The sequence below is a fragment of the Diabrotica virgifera genome, chromosome 3 (genome assembly GCF_917563875.1).
Source record: "Diabrotica virgifera virgifera chromosome 3, PGI_DIABVI_V3a".
NCBI lineage: Eukaryota > Metazoa > Arthropoda > Insecta > Coleoptera > Chrysomelidae > Diabrotica > Diabrotica virgifera.
The window spans coordinates 134,984,099-135,004,855 of NC_065445.1; the positions used below are offsets into that span (position 1 = coordinate 134,984,099).

Below are 20,757 nucleotides of genomic sequence, written 5' to 3' on the forward strand. Positions count from 1 at the left end.
TTTCTTAAGTTCAGTGAGGAACGAATCTCTAGTTTGGCCTTCTTTTTGATGGATACTATTGAACTTAAAGGCTTCCATAGTTGTATTAGTTTTTGGCAAAAAATGGTCATTAAAACAAGACAAGACATCTTCAAGCTTGCTGGTCTTGCAGTTTGGAAAAGTGTTGTATACATCTAAACAAGATTCACCAATTATATTAAGCAGTAATGCTATTTTTATTTTCTCAGCTGTAGTATTTTTTCAGATGCTAACATGAAAATTTCAAACCTCTGTTTCCATTTCAGCCATCCATGTGGTTCCTGTACATTAAAAGCTTCGAGAGGCTTTAAACATTCCATTTTTAACTAATTTTTATTAAGACTGTAGGATTCAAAATTATTATACCATATTCTTCACACTTGACACCATGTTTTATTTATTGTTATGTTTAAAGAATACTAATTCAGGTTTCGATTTTATTTTATTATTCTTATCTACTTAATACATTTTAATACATGTGGCTTCTTCTGCCACCATCTGTCCACCTCTCGCCCAGTCATCAACCTGACAAGACACTTGACAGGAGGCATGAAAACACAAAACATAGAACAACAAAATGTATAACTAACTACACAACAATTGCATATACTTTGATTACACTGATTACTTCGTTACTTCATACCAATCGTATCAGAGCGAGTAACGACTATTATATATACTTTGATTACTCTGATTACTTCGTACCAATCGTAACAGAGCGAGTAACGACTATTGTATCTACTTTGATTACTTTGATTACTCTGATTACTTCGTACTTCGTGAAGGTCGTTATTATATCGGAATATCTATACAAAATACCTACCTACTGAGAAATACGATTCTCGATATGATTACCGGTACTCAAATGCAAAATTAACAAAAGTAATCATAGTAATCAAATCATTTTTATCCCTTAAACAGATTGGTGCAGCTCGTTGATATATCGGAATACCTATACAAACCTACCTACTGAGAAATACGATTCTCGATATGATTACCGGTACTGAAATACAAAAGTAATCATAGTAATTAAATCATTTTTATCTTTTAAACAGATCGGTGAAGGTCGTTGTTATATCGGAATACCTATACAAAATACCTACCTACTGAGAAATACGATTCTCGGTATTATTACCGGTACTCAAATACAAAAGCAGCAAAAGTAATCATAGTAATCAAATCATTTTTATCCCTTAAACAGATCGGTGAAAGTCGTTGTTATATCGGAATAGCTATACAAAATAGCTACCTACTGAGAAATACGATTCTAGATATGATTACCGGTACTCAAATACAAAAGTAACAAAAGTACTCATAGTAATCAAAGTAACGAATACTGTAAATGATTACTTTATACAAAATACCTACCTACCGAGAAATACAATTTTCGATATGATTACCGGTACTCAAATACAAAAGTAACAAAAGTAATCATAGTAATCAAAGTAACGAATACTGTAAATGATTACGTTATACAAAATACCTATCTACTGAGAAATACGATTCTTGATATGATTACCGGTACTCAAATACAAAAGTCATCCTAGTAATCAAAGTAACGAATACTGTAAATGATTACTTTATACAAAAGTAACGGTTTGTAACGAATACTCGAAAGTAACTATAATCAACATCACTAATAGTTTGACCGCTCATTCGCCGAAAATTTTTCTTGTAGCAGTTACCAAAGCTATAATTGCCATTTGAATCGCCAACCTTCGAAAGGAGACGGCGCAATAAGAAGATAATAATAATATGTAATAATTTTTAATGGAGATTCTGCAATAGCCAATGGCGTGCCTTTAAATACTACGCACTGTCTACACTGTTGTATGGAGTTGAGCGTTGGACGTTAAACATAAGAGCCTTGTCACCATTATTTTGAAATGCGATTCTACCGGTGGTTATGAAAATACCATGGATCGAGAGAGTATCAAATGATCTAGTGTTGGAAAGAATGCATAAAGATAAGGAATTATTGATAAGTTAAACGAAGAAACGTAGCTTATTTTATTCACATTTTTAGAAACGATAAGTATGGTTTTCTGCAGTTGATCTTTGAACGAAAGATCGAAGGAAGGCATCGGACGAAAGAATTTCTCTTGGCTGCGAATCTTGCCAATGGCTCGGCAGCAGGGAGGCCAGCACAATTATACGATTAGCTCAAGATAGAGAAGAACTCCAGTTGATGATTGCTAATCTCCGATGAGGAGAGGGCACATGAAAAACAATAATCTTTGGCGTAATTTTAAAAAAAAAGATAATTAAAATATACAGCGGAAATTGGCATCAATACTTTAAATTTTGTCCAGACTAGATATTTTATTGCGTTAGTTATCAGAGTTTAAGTTAAAATTCTGTAATTTCGACTATACAGCGTTTCACGTTAAGAATAGAACGTTGTTTAGATACACCAATGTATTTCTTATGGACGATAGAGGCGCGCCGATGCCACGCCATACGGATTAGAATGAATCGTATATCGGCAGTCGAGTAGCCACACGTGCTCGAGAGGTTTGGCAACACTGATCTCCATAATCGCAATGATCCGTTCTTAACGTGAAACAAAGTATGTATAGGAAAAAAGATCGCAATACGCCCTGAAAATTTAAATAAACCTTTTAAAACCTTGTATTACTTGACCATCTCCAGGGCAGATGAAAACCTTCTGCTTATATTTGAACGAAGTATCCTGAGAGGAATATTCGGTGGCATCTGTGAAAATGGTATTTGGAGGAGGAGGTACAACTACGAGGTATACCACAGATATAAACATATATATTTGGTGGTAAAGACGTAGTATCTCTTATAAGAATAGGAAGACTAAGATGAGCAGGACATCTAGCAAGATCACAGCATAACAACCCTCCTAGAAGAATCCTTATGTCACAACCTGTGGGAAGTAGAAATAGGTGGGAACTTACATGGAAGGATGGTGTAGATGAGGATGGGGGAAAAATAGGCGCAGCAAACTGGCAATGGTTGGCAATGGATAGGACTAACTGGCGTAATAGACTTGGGAAGGTCGAGGCTCTTTCATAGGGCTGTAGCACCATTGATGATGATGATTACTTGACATTGAAATATTATTGAATTTGGTCAAATTTTACACGGATATTTCCAAATTAATAATTGGTCATATATATGTATTATATTTAAAGTAGTTTAAAATATTTTTAATATTATACTTTCATTTTCAGCTGGTCCTTAGAGATGGCGATGATCCAATTAAGGAAACCGGAGTATTATTAAGCAACGATGCTTACACGTGGGATTGGAGCTTAATCAATATTGTATTAAAGGTGAGATATCTGAAAGTTATATTGGGCAGTTTAATGACACTATTAAAGGGAATACTTTTATTTCTCAAAACCATATATCTACTAATTTTTTTTTAATTTGTCATTCAGGGCGTTCAGATAGCTGCTGTATTGACGTTAATGTAAAGTCTACATTCTGGTTCCAACATATTATTACAAAGATGTACAGATCCTTTCAATAAGGTTCAAATCTGGATGGTATGGTGGGAGTCTAAATACATCATGTCATTTTGCTCGTATAATTTTATCGATTGCATATTTTAAATAACGAGATTTATGCAATACACATCAGGCTTCAACATTAAAACAGTATAAATATGGAGTATGTCTTTCTTGAAGCCATTCCTGCATAACACCCTTATTTAATGCTGATGTGGGACATTTATCTTCCTGTGTATTATGTATAGTGTATTATAGTATTATCCAACACTAGTACACTATTTGGAGGCAAGCTGTTCAAAATTTATTCTTCCAACCATTTTTTTAAATTTGTAAAGTTCTTGTCATCATGATAACACCTCCAATAAGATCCAGGAACAAAACATTTTTCATTTCCTATCCCAACAATAATTAAACGTTGTCCTTTTGACACAACTTTTCTGTCCATTATTCCTGATCTCAGACCAATTGTTTTTTGAAATATGACTGTATAATAAATAACAGCCAGTTTCCGAAACGTTATTCAAATCTTCCATCTAATCGGCTGTCAGATTTGATCAACTGTTAACCAGTGATGGGTTTCTGAAACGCCAATTATTGTAAAATTACATGATCATAGATCATGTAAATTGACGATCTGACATACGATTTGGTATCGATACTGTCACAATCGACTGTTATCCTTCACAATTTCAATTATATTAATCTCTTAATCCAAACTTGTATCTTTAGATTCTAAAGGTGCATTCTCTCTTATGGACTATCACTTTTGTTTGGAGCAAGAATTGAACGAGAGCATTTTAAAAATGAGGCTAGATAATTTCAATAAGAATAAAACGCATAAAATTTATGTGAGGAGAGTTGGAGATATAAAACAGTTTATTTATGATCTATAATATTTTATACTCGTATTTTTATTTTTTGTCTATATATTTACTTTTTGTGTATATTTTTAATTTAGTTAACGGCTGTTTTATTGTCCTCATATCCATGTTCTGCAAGTTAAATAAATATTTTAAATTATTTCTTCCATAAAAAAATCTTATTTTTATTGAATAATATGATTTATCTTATTTATAGATCTGTTATTTGACAATTTTTTCTCGGTATTTGTTAATTACAGTAATTAAAAAACTAAAAAAACTCGTTAATCGACGGATAATCTCAGATTAGCTAACCGTCCATTTTGACCGCCGTTTGACAGGCGAAACTGGTTAATCGACCTTTCGGAGACTCAAACCACTTATGATCGGCTGTTAACTAACGATTAATCGTTTGTGAGGTGATCGACTGTTGTTAAAACTAGTTTGATTGACGTTGCTGACGCATTTAATCTATTGTTAATCATCGATTACATAATTTTTGAGATGATCATCCTTTCGGAAACCGGGCGTAAGTGTCCTAGTCTGCTAACTCATACAGAGTCGTCTTTTCAGATGTAACAAGTAACTTTTCAGCAAAATACATCGAATTGATGGGCATCGAATACTTCATTTCAACAAACATTCATCGAAAACAAAATGAAAGAATCAACATTTCTCGACACCTGCAGAAGTGATTGATGAGTTTACAAGATATATTTTGAAGTTATCCCAATTGAAACATCAAAATAAATTTTATTAAAAATTGTGGCTTATTCCCCATAACAATGGTAAATTGCATTAAGACGCCACAAGAAAATAGATTCAGAACAATATTATTCCTAATTTGGGCTAAAACTCAAAATTTTACTAGCATTTACTTCCAGCTAAAAACATACCTAATATGATTAGTTATGTTATGATTTTTTTTTTTTTATTTTTCAGGGGGAAAACAACTCTAGAATCGACCTAAACGACATTGCCCATCGGACGTTTATAAAAAAACTGATCGAATTCTATATGCCTTCGAAAAACAAGTATTCGCACATGGACTTGGGTACTTCGAGAACGTCGATGGTTTATACAACTGCTGGCATAGAGCTCATCAACTTCCTAGTGGAACTTCGAGATTCCGATTACAATGGACTCAAACCCCTCAATTTGATCGTGGATCTTTTTAAAGACATTCTAAGCAATATCGATTCCATAATGACGAGCAAGAGCGTCCATGATTGTCTCTTCAGTCCTCAGCATATGGTGAATACGCATTGCCAGAGCTATTTTTTGTTCATCGGACAATTTTCGAGAACTGAAATTGGAATTAAGGTTTTGGAGAACATCAATATGTTTAAAGAGTAAGTATATTTAAAGTTGATTTGAAACTTAAGAAAACTAATCGATTTTATTGTCTACAATAGTGTGATACATTTTGCTTTATTTTTTATTTAAAATATAATCTACCGTATTTGCCACACCTTGTTGAAATATATGCTATTAGAAAATGGAGAGAGGTATATGTGGTCTTCATACCAAAACCAGGTAGGATGAACTACACCATACCAAAGGCTTTCCAACTAATTAACCGAACGTCGTTTCTCTTCAAAACGATGATGAAAAGGCTATGTGAGGTACATAAGGTATTAAGTTCTGGGTCATAACCCTTCTTTCTTCTTAAAGTGCCGTCTCCTCAATGGAGGTTGGCTACTACAATTGCAAACTCTTCTCTGTCTTCAGCTGTTCTTATTAGCTGTTCAAAATTTAGCCCTGTCCATTGCCGGATGTTTCTGAGCCACGATAGTCCTTTTCTTGTAGTCTTTTTCTTCCTAGACCTCTCCTTCCCTCGATCTTTCCTCTCACTATAAGTTGAGCATATTGGTACTTATTGTTTCTTAGTATGTGGCCTAGGTCATAACCCACTTCACGCAAATCAACATGCATATACTTCGGAAAGATCTACCCATTCCGCACTGCATTGAGTAGTGGGGAGAATTGAAAGGTTGTTGGATAATAAAGAATCCACCGTAGGTATATTCATAGACATTCAGGGAGTGCTTGATAAAACCACATTCCCAGCCATAACCCATCAAACAGCTCAATGTCAGGAATGTCCTCCTGACTGAGCGTATGGAGACAGTATGCTCTCCCATAGAGCAATACGTATAAATGTAGAGGACTTTTCAGTTAGAGGCATGGTTACGAGGGGGTGTCCAAAGGAAGGAGAGCTATCACCACTCATCAACGTCATATCATCAACGTAGTTCTAGACACCTTGATTGATGAGCTCAGCAGCAAGGGGTTCTACACAATAGCCTATGCAAACGACATAGCTGTCCTGCAAAGCGGTAAGTTTGAGTAGGCTTCGACTCAATTAAACCTAAGTTTGTCTTCAAATAACCTTCCAAATTAAAACAAGACAACAAAGCGAGTCAAACGTGGCAAATGTGTATAGCATATACACCAAGGGCTCTAAAATGAAATGAGGCTCAGCATGCGGGCTATACTTCAGATCACTGAACCTAAAGTGGAGTATGGGTAAAAATTCCGAGCGTAGTTCAGACGGAACTGGCTGGCATCTCCATAGCCGCAAAGAGGTAGGCGGAAAAAGTATAGCAGGTAAAACCATAATAATCTGCAGAGACAGCAGACAAGCGCTACTAACCGTGAATAGACCACATGCCACATCAGAGTTAGCAATGGAGTATCATACAATGGCGGATATTGTTAAATGTCACCCCCACACGCAAACCGTGAAAGAATGGGAAGAATGGTAAGCATGTAGACTTGGAGAGGTAACACTAAAGGTAAGATTCCGCCAACGACTGCAGGCGGCAACTGCAAACGTCAGTTGCAGTTGTCGCCGTGATAGACGTCACTACTTTGCACTATTTTGTACGAGACTGATTCCGACATCTGACTGCAACTGCCGTGCGGCAGAACGTCAATTGCTAATAATTATATAAAGCAATAGTGCAAAGTAATGACGTCTGTCATGGTGACAACTGTAACTGCCGTCTGCAGTCGTTGTCGGATTCGTACCTTAAGGAACATTGAAAAGTTATCATCAAAGAAGTACAAAGAAGAACTAAGCAAACATCTCCACACACTGGGGCACAAACCTCTCTGCAGAAAGTGTGAACGAAAAGACGAAACTGTCGATGTCCTATATGAGTCCGGAGTTATCGTCAATACGAGAGTATGCATTCGGCGAACCCTGTCCTACACCTGCCCACATAAGGGAGATGTCCCCTGGTGACTTGTCCAGCTTCCTGGAAATGGCAGGATGAACAATAAGCTAAGGACCAAAGCTCCTTGGGAGGATGCACAATGCTACAAACTACTACAACCGCTACAAATGATTATTTAATGCTCTTATTCGGAATGATTACTTTCTCTTGCATAAAAATATATTATATCCGAATACTTATTTTTCTGTGAAAAGTTTCGAAAATATCGAAGAGTAATTTTGAATTACATTTGTAGCAATATGTCGAATAATCTTATAAATAAATATTTGCACAGATGAGACTAGTTTAATCATTTTTATTTCATTTCAGATTAAAAGAATTGGCAACCACTACAAACCATGACTGTTACGTTAAACTCATAATATCGTCGTTGGAGTACATTTTCCCAGGTCCGTCTAGAGACATTTTAGAAGCTGTAATAACATGTAATCAGGAAAGTTCCCGTCTCTATGCCACTCAGTTCCTCCACGTGCTACTTCGCGCTGGAAACCCTCTATTTTCTTCATGGGCCATTCAGTTATTAGTCAATCAACTGTACGATAAATCCCGGTCCATTTTTCTCTCTGCTTTGGCCACCCTGAACGAAGCCTGCGAATTACCAGAATGTCTGCAAGCGCTTATTGATATTAATCCAGATTTGGGAAAGTTGGGGGAGAAGGGGACTTTGCTGTTTGTGAGATTCTTGTCGATGGAAAGTGGGTTTAATAAGGTCACGAAAGAAAGGGCTTCTCAGGAGATTAAGAAATGGGATGACGGTTTTAGCTGCAGGTAAGGAAATGTTAGGTAATTTTTCTTTTTCTACATTGGGAAGAAGTTCATAATGAAACCTATTTAAAAAAAATTAAGTTTTCAATCTAATAGCACATAAAACAACATCAAAAAATGTCATTCTACATCCTACCAGACTGAAAACAATGGGAACCTTCTCTGGTAACACCTTCGAGGCTTCTACAATTTGCAAGCCATAACGGATGCTGAGACTAAGGAAGATGAGGGAATTTTACAATTTATAATTCACGTCCCATCTGCTCAGCGCGGTAAAGTTCCAACGAGAATGGTTCCTCTCATACTCCAATGGGAGTAAACATAAATCAAAAATGAATAACCATTTTCAATTTTGTTGCAACACGAAACTACAGCCGCATCATTATTCCAGTTCAATCAGAGAGTGCAGCAAGCACCTCTACCGGTTTCGAAACTTATTAGTCTCTCATCAGGAGGCACATATGCTGCTCCCTCTGACCCAACTAGGACAAACCCCGGCGTGCAGTCACGGATTGCAACGAACGAAATGGCAGGGATGCCCTAGCGGCAACTGCTATCAAAAAACTAAGTTTTCAATCTAATAGCACATAAAACAACATAAAAAAATGTCATTCTACATCCTACCAGACTGAAAACAATGGGAACCTTCTCTGGTAACACCTCCGAGGCTTCTACAATTTGCAAGCCATAACGGATGCTGAGACTAAGGAAGATGAGGGAATTTTACAATTTATAATTCACGTCCCATCTGCTCAGCGCGGTAAAGTTCCAACGAGAATGGTTCCTCTCGTACTCCAATGGGAGTAAACATAAATCAAAAATGAATAACCATTTTCAATTTCGTTGCAACACGAAACTACAGCCGCATCATTATTCCAGTTCAATCAGAGAGTGCAGCAACCACCTCTACCGGTTTCGAAACTTATTAGTCTCTCATCAGGAGGCATATATGCTGCTCTCTCTGACCCAACTAGGACAAACTTCTATTTTGTGTGTAAAGTCGTCTTTTGAATAAATCATTTAGTAATTTATAGTATTAGCACAGTATATAGAGGTTCCACACTAAAATCACTCTTCTGTCGGCGCTTTGATCTCAGGCAGTAATACCGGCAGTACGCAATTGGTAATTCACCAGTGGTGGATGCGGGTTTTCCCTGTTAAAAGCCGTACGTTTCTATGCGAATAGCAATGCGAGAGTGGGGCAAAAGCGACTGCCAACATTGCGCGGTCGCCATGCGCGACTACAGATTGGAATTGCATTAAGTATTCGCTGTGTGCAAGTATTGTTCAAGCAATCTATATAGTGTAATAGGTAAGATTTGTAGCTTTGGGTTGTTCTTCTTTAAGCTATTAGGACGGCAGCTGGTTTTTTCTGGTAATTAAATATGTAGTTAAAAATATTTATTTATACTTAGGTAAATACCGTTAAGGCAGGACATAATATCGTATGTGTTAAAATTAATTTTATCAATTTTTTAATTACATTTAACCTCGCAGGGACCTCCCTCTTACCGCATGCTTGCATTAATAACTGATGTAGAATAGCTTTTATAATTAATCTTGTTATTGTTAGAATTATTGATACTAAAAGAACTTTATAAAAACACAGTTAGATCTAAAACTACTTTAGGTATACAGTTCAAAACTTTTAAAATTCAGCACAAAATGCAAGCATGTCCCCGCTCTTTTTTTATTTATTAAAAATACAAAATCTAAAAATATTTTTTTAACCGAGTCTTTTCATTACTACACTTATGCTTGGAAAATGAATTGCACAACACAACAATTAAAATACTGATACACTTAACTCATTTTCTCCTTCTTCCGTATTTTCTTCGTCACAATCGCCCAATTCAATAATAAATTTATTTCCACCATTATGGAAGTGCCCAATCTTATAATATTCTTCCACTTTGATCACTTTGGCGATTCTTTTCTGCTAGTCTACTTTGGTAATATTGGCTACTTCTTTTTTAATTATCTCAATTACCTTTTTGTCAAATTTAGGAAATGTATTTGAACGCCTTATACTTGGTTTTAATTGTCCCCAAATTAACTCAATAGGATTGAAAACACAAAAGTAGGGGAAGTCTCAGTATAGTGTGTCCATGCTATTCGGCAATACTCTCTACAGCGTATAATTTTCTAAATTGCTTCGTGTGTAGAACTTCAAATAGAACAAATACAAATCATTTTCCATTAAAAAATTTTGCAGGTCAGCTTTCTTTGAAGATGTATTTGGTATTTTAGTGAGCTGTCGGGAATGATAGGAAGCGTTGTCAAGCACTATTACGCTGTTTTTCTCCAAGTTGGGGATCAGCGAGTTTTCAAACCAATCTTCAAAAATGTCAGCTTCCATATTCTTGTGGTAGTCAACGTTACAATCTTCCATTTTCTTCCCACATAATTTTAAAGCATTCGTAACCCATCTCTCACTTCCTCCGCAATGTACAATAATTAGCCGCGAGCCTTTATTTGCAGGCATTTCTGGTATGCACATGCTTGAACCATCTGTCCATCCTTTCCTTACTGTATCGTGGGTATCATACCAAGTTTCATCTAAATAATAAATTCTCCTATTTTCTTGCCCATATTTAGTAATTTTTTGTAGGTATATATTACGTCTGTTGACTATTCTTTGGCTTTCCATAATTGCTTGACGTTTATTTATTTTTTTAAATTTAAAGCCCATTTTTTATCCAATTTTGAAGAGTTTTCTCACAGCAGTTCATATTACGACCGGTTGTTTCCAATTTCTTTCTTATTATTTCTATTGTAGGTATTTCATTACTTTTGTAGCAGTCGTATATTGTGGTTTTCAATAGTTTTACAAGTGAAGGATTTAAAGGTCTTGAAAATTTGTAGTCACATCGTTTCTTGCCATGATAGGGTTCATTTTTAATTATTTTATATACAGTAGAAAGTGGAATTTCTGTTAAATCAGAGTTTTCGTTTTTCTAAATAGAAGTGTTCTGGAGCTATTAAAAAAAACTAATTAGAATACGCCATATTTAAAGAGCTCTAGCTTCCTTGGGTAGCATTTTCGGACGAGGTGAATTGAGTTAAATTTTCTTAAAATTATCTGAGGAATCTCCGGGCTTCGATTGTTAGAAGAGTTTCTGGACACCCTGTATAATAGGTACAATCCCTACTATAACCAATTAATTGTAAAATTATTGATTTTCTTCCTATTACTTTTATTACGTTTACTTAAGACCACACAGTAGCGATCAACAGGTAGCAACAAACGCGGTCCAAGATTGAGAAAGTTCTGCGAAATTTTAAAAGTGAGGCAACAGTGCGTCGGTAATTCGACACTGACAGTGACGTTTATACTATCAATAACAATAATTTTTATACACATAAGCGCGAAAAGGTGCCAAGTCATTGACGTTCGATTTCTTGTTATAAAAAAATCGATTTTTAGTAGTTCCAATGTGACACAAAATCTAGGCACGCGATAAAAAAGTTTATTTGAAGAAAGTGTATTTTTTGTCTTTCTTAATGGCGGTACTGGTGATATAGAATATGGAATACTTTCTTAATGGTGATGATATTACCTTAATAACAAGGAGACCTGCGGAATTAAGAGACATCTTTAATAGACTAGAGAGAACAGCCAAGGAATATGGTTTAGAAATAAACGAAGAAAGAACAAAATATATGGTGATGAAGGGAAATGCAAATCATCTGGGACAGTCCTTTAAGATACAAAGCCCGAGTAAAGAATATAACTTCGAAATTGTCGGCCAATTCGATTACTTGGGAGTAACACTAACCGATAGGAACGAAGAGAACCAAGAAATCGCAAAAAGAGTAAGAGTGCTGGGAGTCTAACTAAGATACTGAGGTCGAAGATAATATCCAGAAAAGCAAAAAAACGAATACATACAACAGTTATCCGACCTACAGTACTCTATGCTAGCGAGACCTGGACATTAAATAAATACATGGAAGTAAAATTAGATAGATGGGAACGAAAGATCCTCAGAAGGATATTTGGAGGTCTAAAAGAGGGGAATATCTGGCGAAGAAGAACGAATGAAGAAATAATGCAAATATATGGACAACCAAAAATAACAACACTCGCCAAAATTCAAAGATTAAGATGGCTCGGGCATATAGCAGGAATGGAAGAAGGAAGAGTTCCCAATGAACTAATAAACACGGAGGCTGGTACAAAAAGAAAAAGAGGACGCCCCCGAAGAAGATGGTTGGAGTCTGCAAAAGAAGATCTGAAGTCGCTGAGGGTACAAGATTGGAAAAACCTAGCACAAGACAGAAAGAAATGGAAGAAAACCATTGAAGCCTTGGGCCCCTGAGGCCTGTTGAGCTGAACTATATATAATGGCGGTACAGGCTCCTTTTTTCAATATTTTATTTAGCTATAGAGTAATTTCCACATACTAACATATTTCTGAAATTGGGCTCTGTACCGCCATTCTTTATCATATTACGAATATGTGTGCCAAATATCTCAGCAAAATATTCAAAATTAGAGCCGCAATCTTGGAACGTGTTTGTTGCTACCTGTTGATCGCTACTGTTTGCTCTTAAATACAAATATGATCTAATCGCTTAAAATAAATATGTTACAATTTGGTATTAGATTTGAAAGGTGTGTAAAAATTCGAGACATTACTCAGGAAAATAATATTTAATACCGTACGATTCTTTTAACGATATAAAAATTAATTTTTATGTATTAAATATCTTTGCGGTTATCCTGCCACGTTGTAAACGGTTTTAGATTAGTGTTTTCTAAGCATACCAGACATGGCTCAGAAAATTGTGGTGATATGAATATGTTTGTATAACAACCTGCAATAATTTTACTGACTTAAAATTTTATTTTTATATACGAAATAACTACACAACCATCCTGCCTCTTTGTAAATAGCTTTATATTAACATTCTTGAGATATGTCCAAAATGGCATGACTCAGAAAATCGTGTAACTTTCCACGAATTTCCTTACACATTTTTAACTATGTTTAGTAAAAAAGGTGTAACTAAACATCCTGCCATTTTGATTAATGTCTACTTAAATTATTTATTTTATAATAAAATTTATTTTATGACTCAGAAAATCACGGTACCAGGGTGAAAATTTTCCACAGAATTTTCCAAGAGACAAGTGCAGTTAAACATTAGGAGACAGCTGTCTCTACTAGGCCAAGAATGAATGGGTGATACCTACACCCATACCATGAAAAAGTTTTTATGTGTTTGTGCAATGTGTATGTGGCCGTTTTTTCTTTTTTTTTTCTGTTTTTTACTGTTTGGTGTTGTACGGAGGACAAAGCAGTTAGCATTTGCAATCAAAAATCATATTTATATTCATAAGATGCACATTATTACACCTCAATGTAGCGGTACTTTTTTAGTATTTGACCATTAGCTCCGATGATGACGTTTATGTCGAAAGCGCTCAGCTAAAGTAATAAATTATTTACACACTTTGACATACTACATTTTCATTTCCTTTATTCATTCAAGTGTGTACAAACTTATCAGTCTTTCAGCTATTACCAACAATACATCTCTCCAAACTGTCGTCGCCTCTGCGAACCACGTGACCAAAGAATTGCAGAATTCGTTGCAGACACATTGTGGACAGTCTTTTTTTAATATTGAGTTGGTTTAGAATGGAATCGTTTGTCCTATGAGCTGTCCAAGGTATGCGCAGCATTCTTCTCCAGCACCACATCTCAAAGGCATCAATTTTTTGGCGCTCGCATGCGCGAAGAGTCCAAGTCTCTGCTCCGTATAGAAATATTGAGAATACAAGGGCATTCACCAGTCTCATCTTGATATTTTGAGAGATAGATCTGTGTTTCCAAACTTTAGTTAGGCGATTGATTCATCGCATTTTTTGCCATACCAATACGTCTCCGAACTTCTGCTTCACGGTTACCATCGTTAGTTATACTAGACCCGAGATAGACAAAGGTGTTTACTATCTGGTATTCCTGTAACATGTTAGTCAGTTGAATAGTGTCAAATCTGTCGACCACCGTTATTTTTGTCTTATCTTTATTGATTTTCAGACCAACTTTATTACTTTCGTACTCAACTCTTCGCAGAAGATCAAACATTTCTTGCTCATTTGCTGCTATAAGTGTAGTGTCATCAGCAAATCTTAAATTGGAGATTTTCCTACCAGCTACTGTTACTCCGCCGGCCCATCCTTCTAAAACTATCCTCATGACATGTTCACCATAAATGTTAAATAAGTCAGGTGACAACACGCATCCTTGTCTAACACCTCTCTCGGTCTTGAATTGGTTTGAGAACTTCTGATCTAGTCGTACTGTCGCTATATTAGACTGGTACATATTTTTAACAAGTGTCACCAGGTGCATTGGTGCGCCCATTTCTATTAAAATTGACCACAGATTTATCCAGCTTACACAATCAAATGCCTTTTGGTAGTCAACGAAGCATATAATCATAGGTACTTGAAATTCTCTAGACTTTTCAATGAGTTGTCTCAGGTTCAGGATTTGTTCCCTTGTACCTTTACCCTATACAAACCCCGCTTGTTCCTGAGGTATTTGGTAATATAGATAGGTTTTTAATCTGTTTTTGATGATATGCAACAAGATTTTGCTAGCATGTGTTATTTAGTGACAGTGTGCGGTAGTTTTCACATCTGGTAGTAGTTCCTTTTTTGTGTAGTGGGATATAAATTGAGGTACACCAATCAGATGGCCATTTTCCTGAATTCCAAACAGCGACACAGAATGGATGATATGTAATCCTTTGTCGCCTAGTAACTGTAGTATTTCACATGGAATTGAATCAATGCCTGGGGATTTATTTCTTTATTGGAAATCTGTTAGAAAAAACATGGACTACCCTTAATAATTTGGTAGTCAGTGTCACTATATCCAATATAATGGTTAAAGGAAAGGCTTTTTTAATTTTTATTATTGCTAGGTTCCAAATTGAACTTGTCCCAGTATTTACTCCCATAGTATGTACATAATACATTTAGTAAGCAAAGTATATGCGTTTCATTTTTTTATTCTTAATTTGTAGATACGTTAAACTCGTTGAAGGCGACATAGCTGACGCGCTAACTCTGCATCAGCGTAACGATGATGGTAAATATGACAAAAGGTCTAGTAATCAAAGAAATACCAATCGAAAAGACGTATTTCTCCCTCCACACTTATATGGGCAGCTGGTACAATATGTACAAGGGTTTGAGTTGTTGATTAGCCAAGGAAAAACAACCCAAATGATTGAAGTGAGTATTTACACATTTAGCCAATATTTATTATAAACTAGCGATTACGTAAATTTTTGACAACTAACAAAATTTTAACTTTTTTAATATTAATCGATTATATTTAGAGGAATACTCATTTTATTTGTTAAGACTCACATGTCGTGGTACCGATGCACAGTTGTTCCAAATGCAGAAAACGTGGTCATGAGGTAAAAGAAGTCCCTATCTAGGGATTTCCATGTTTATAGTTGTTTTCTCATACTATCGTAGAGTCATAATACGCAGGTATAAGGATCAGACCAGATGTATTCTTATTCATAGCCCATGCACGACGTTCTTTTGACTGCAGTGAACATGAAAAAACGTTTTGTAGTTTATCAATTTTTTCGCTGTATAGCAGATTCTTCTTTTTCAAGTATGTATTAAAGTAAGGTATAAGTTGACTTAAGATTTTATAACAATAAATGCATAAAATTTGTTAATGAATAAACAGTGAAAACATACTTGAAATAATCAAAATTTTGTAAAGATACATACAGAAAGTACAGACTTCTGCATAGTTCTGCGACTAACGTTTATTAATCTCAAAATGTACAGTAATAAGATACAGAATCAGATTGATTTAGGTGCCTTTAACTTCCTTTGCATTTCTGGCAGTTGTTTAAATACAAAAGTGTGAAATTACGCATATTACATGATTATGGCGGTTGTTGAGTTTGTAAGTATGTATTGGCGGTTGTATGTACATAATTGGTTCTGAATATTGTACTTCAAGAAGAAGTTGTATTCATAATCAGCAATTTCAAAAGTCCCTTATAATTTAAACTTAAAAAAGTATGCGTTTAAAATCAAATTTTCGAATTTCATTCCGCCATATTGGATCCGCTATTTTGTTTAAAAAAAAATTGATCTTAAATTAGATGCCTGAAAAAAATATTACGTCACGATTGATATTTTCATTTTCTCTCCGCCATATTGGATCCGCCATTTTGTTTTTCAAAAAAATAATGTCATTCGTAATCAGCGATGACAAAAATCCTTAGCGAAAGGCCACACGGGCGATAATTTACGGCGCCGTACGAGCAGTAAACCTGACGAGGCATTGGTTGACTAACTCCTATTTTATCTACAACAATGCCTCGTCAGGTTTACTGCTCTTACGGCGCCGTAAATTATCGCCCGTGTGGCCTTTCGCTTAAGTACGAAAGTAATTCCGAAGTGTATGAACAATATACGCTTTTAAAGGTTCCTGACCACGTTTTTGGCATTTGGAACCACAGAGCAAATTCACCAAATTTGCATGTTCCACGTTTAATCACAGGCTCTACCATGAAGCACTTGTACTTGTGAGGTGTCTTGGCCATATTAGAATTAAGGCCTGTTCCGTTTTTTAGTTATGTACAATAAAATAAATATTTTTATTTTCACTACATATTGTGTGAATAATAGGTATGTATTCAAATAAATATGCTGTGATTTATTTTAGATTGTTAAGGCCGCGAAATGCACGACAGACGAAGAAATCTTAAAGCTGAAAGCTGCGATTTGGACACTAGGTCACATGGGAACGTCAAATCGTGGCTATGATTATCTTACCAATTTTGGAGTCGTAGATCTGATCGTAGGATTTGCCAAATGGTCCCCAGTATATTCTGTGCGAGCTACAGCTTTTTATGTTTTAGGGCTTTTAGGTAAAGATGTTATGATATGTTTATGATCTGATTAAGGGGCGGGGGTATGGTTTGAAAATTTTGAAATTTTCGATTTTTTAATATTTTAAGTACATACCTTCTAGAATACTCTTTGAAAATTTCAGATTGATTGGAGCAAAATTACCGGCAATAAGCGTAGTAAGAAACGCTTAACAGTTGTTCACCTCCTCGAATCCACCGCGATTCAAAAACATATTCCGGTGTGCATCACTTGACGATTTTACAGACAAAAACGAAATTGAAAGTAAAGGTAGTCAAAACTTTAGTCAAAAGACCGATCCACCTGAAATTTTGCATAGATTTTCTTTAGACATTTCTTGAGGTAACGCTGTCGAGATATTTTTTGTTTCATGCTTATTTTTTGTTTAACAATAATAAATTAAATATGTTGATTTTCACCCTTTGTTTATAGTCCGGAAAAATAAGGTTTTTGTCGGGACACTTGAGCAGCCAGGTTGCAAGAGCAGCCAGGTTGCAAATGGATTTTTTGGGTACTATATACCTAATACATTATAAATACAAAAATGCCCGTCACAGTTCGGACGAGTAACTTAGTTATTAACAAATAATGGTCAAAAATGGCAATTTTTTCGTTTAAATCGCTACAGGTAAAAATAGGGTAATTAAATATCTTATTTATAATATTCTTCTTTTTATAGATGAGCCAAGGTTTAAAATGGCACTTTTTGAATTTTGGTCCAATCCTTTTTTGTTTCGGAAAGTGCAAAATAAGACTAAAATTTCAAAAATAAAAAATGTGCTATAACTTTTGCGAAAATGGCCTTAAGACTTTCATATTGCACGAAAAGTTGAGTCAAACATTCCATATAATGCACAACAAATTTTAAGACGATTCGTTAATTAGTTTAAATTTTATTCAATTTGTTTCTCGCAAAGAGCTTTTTTTCGCAATGTTATTGTTCAGAAAATAATAATGACATAGCAATTCTGTGGAAACCACATGCAAAAATAATAGTTATATTTTTAAAGTATTGAAAAAAATCATTAAAAAGTCGTTTTTATCACTCAGAAAAAAGTTTAGTAAAACAGAGTCATTTTTGACTTCTAAACAATTTGAATAACTTTGTTAATATTGACTATAGAGTAAATCAACTTTAGGATTTCAAAAGCTGGTATTTTTATACGAATTTTCAGAAAAAAACTTTTTGCGTAGGTTAATTAGGTTAAAAGTTAGCCACTTTTATTATTTAATTCGCAGTTACTTCTATATACATCAAATTCTCCTGTAACAGTGTTAGTTACCATACTACTCCGAAACGGCTTGACCGATTTTTATAAAATTTTACACGTTTATCCTGTAGGACGTTGAAGAGGTTTTAATCTATTTTTTATACCCATAAGTTATAAGGGAGTTGCCCCCCGGACATTTTTTTTTATTTTTTTGGACAAAATTATCTACCTTAATTTTATATGATGTAGAATTAAAAAATACATACAACCCTTAATTTTCACTCTTCTATCACCTTAAAACGCTTAACAGTTGTTCACCTCCTATTTGTTAATAGCCATCTATATATTTACATCTATAGTTTTTGTTAATTCTCCTGTCACAGTGTTAGTTTCCATACTCCTCCGAGACCGCTAGACCGATTTTTATGAAATTATATATGTATATTCGGTAGGTCTTAGAATCGGTCGTTATCTATTTTTCATATCCCTGAGTGATAAGGGGAATTCCCCCTAACATTTTGTAATGTTAGGTTGTGTGTACATAACGTGGTCTATAAGACTACGAGTACATACAAATTAAAAAAATTATGATCAAAATCCATCAACAAGTTCCAGCGATATTAATCGCAGCATATGTTTGCAGAATCAGTTTCATTTTTTGAGTGCACGTATTTTAGTAATTCCCCTCTACCGACCACGAATTAATTCCGTTCGGACGCCATTTTTAAAGCTTTATTAACCACTCTGTTGAGGTTCAAAGTTTACTCAAACTTTTACACATAACCTATATATCTTCAACTTCAAAATGGCTCTAGTTAGGTTGCTTAATTGTTATAAACAAAGTAGCCGTCAATTAAATAAAAAAAGTGGCTAACTTTGACTGTAATTAACCTAGGCAAAAAGTTTTTCTTTGAAAATTCGTATAAAAATACCAGTTTTTCAAATTCCATTGTAGTTTTAGCCTACAGTCAATATTAACAAAGTTATTCAAATTGTTTATAAGCCAAAAATGACTCTATTTTAGTAAAAATTTTTCTGAGTGATAAAAATGACTTTTTAATGAATTTTTTTAAATGCGTTGAAAATATGACTATTCTTCTTTCATGTTGTTTTCACAGAATTGCTGTATCATTATTATTTTCTGAACAATAACATTGCGAAAAAAAAGCTCTTTTAGATAACCAAATTGAATAAAATTTAAAATAATTGACGCATGGTCTTAAATTTTTTTGTGCATTGTATGGACTGTTTGACTCAACTTTTCATGCAATATGAAAGTCCTAAATTTATTTTCGCAAAAGTTATAGCAAATTATTTATTTTCGAAATTTTAGTTTTATTTTGCAATATCCGAAGCAACAAATAATCTGACCAAAATTCAAAAAACGCTATTTTAAACCTTGGCTCATCTACTAAAAGAAAAATATTATAAATAAGACATTTAATTACCTTATTTTTAAATATAGCGATTTGAACGAAAAAACTCTCATTTTTAACCCTTATTTGTTAATGACTAAATTTCTCGTCCAAACTGTGACGGGCATTTTTGTATTTACAATATATTAGGTATATAGTACCCAAAAAAACCCATTTGCAAGCTGGCTGCTCAAGTGTCCCGAACATGGTATATTTTTGCCTGATTTCCCTGGTGTATTACAAAAATTTTCGTTATTTTGATTTCTGAGTGCTTCCAAAAAGTCAAAAATCGATAAAAATAAACTGATGTCCATCGCAAAATCCATTTTTTTTAGGTACCTGTGAGAATTTGCCACCGCTGGCTTATTTTTCAATATTTTGCCTTTAATTTTTTTTTATATTCTTTGAATTGTACGGAATATGTTTATTTAATTTAAAAATAAAATAATCCCAACTCTAGTTTCAAAAAAATTCACAAATTAGTCTTTAACAATTCGCCGAAATAACTTCACTAGTATTGATATTTCTTAAAGCTTAGACTTTCAAATTTTAAACCATCAAAATATAAAATTAAGAGAAATTAATGTTTGTACACTAGCCCTAGATAGCGAAGAGACACGAAGTGCGCAGATGGCAGAAGAGAAAGTACAAGAAGGAGATGCAAGTCTTTAGCAAATTCAGAACATTGTTGCCAAGTTTTGCCAATGGACTTTTTTCAATTAGAAAAGTACGTTAAAGACAAGGATGGAATCAAAGATAATATGAGAATGAATAAAATTCGTATATATAATAACGTAATATAACATTATATGATGTACTCACAAAAGTTTCCTTT

General features: G+C 34.6%; 1 protein-coding gene across 1 annotated transcript in view; it reads left to right on the forward strand.

Annotated features, from left to right (window-relative positions):
* LOC114327481 (rapamycin-insensitive companion of mTOR) overlaps positions 1 to 20,757 on the forward strand; it is a 156,680-nt gene that overhangs the window by 66,632 nt on the left and 69,291 nt on the right. The window contains exons 11-15 of the mRNA XM_050646921.1: positions 3,219 to 3,320; positions 5,303 to 5,712; positions 7,912 to 8,370; positions 15,412 to 15,622; positions 17,091 to 17,295. Coding sequence (XP_050502878.1) covers positions 3,219 to 3,320; positions 5,303 to 5,712; positions 7,912 to 8,370; positions 15,412 to 15,622; positions 17,091 to 17,295 — 1,387 coding nt within the window. The remainder of the gene's footprint in view (positions 1 to 3,218; positions 3,321 to 5,302; positions 5,713 to 7,911; positions 8,371 to 15,411; positions 15,623 to 17,090; positions 17,296 to 20,757) is intronic.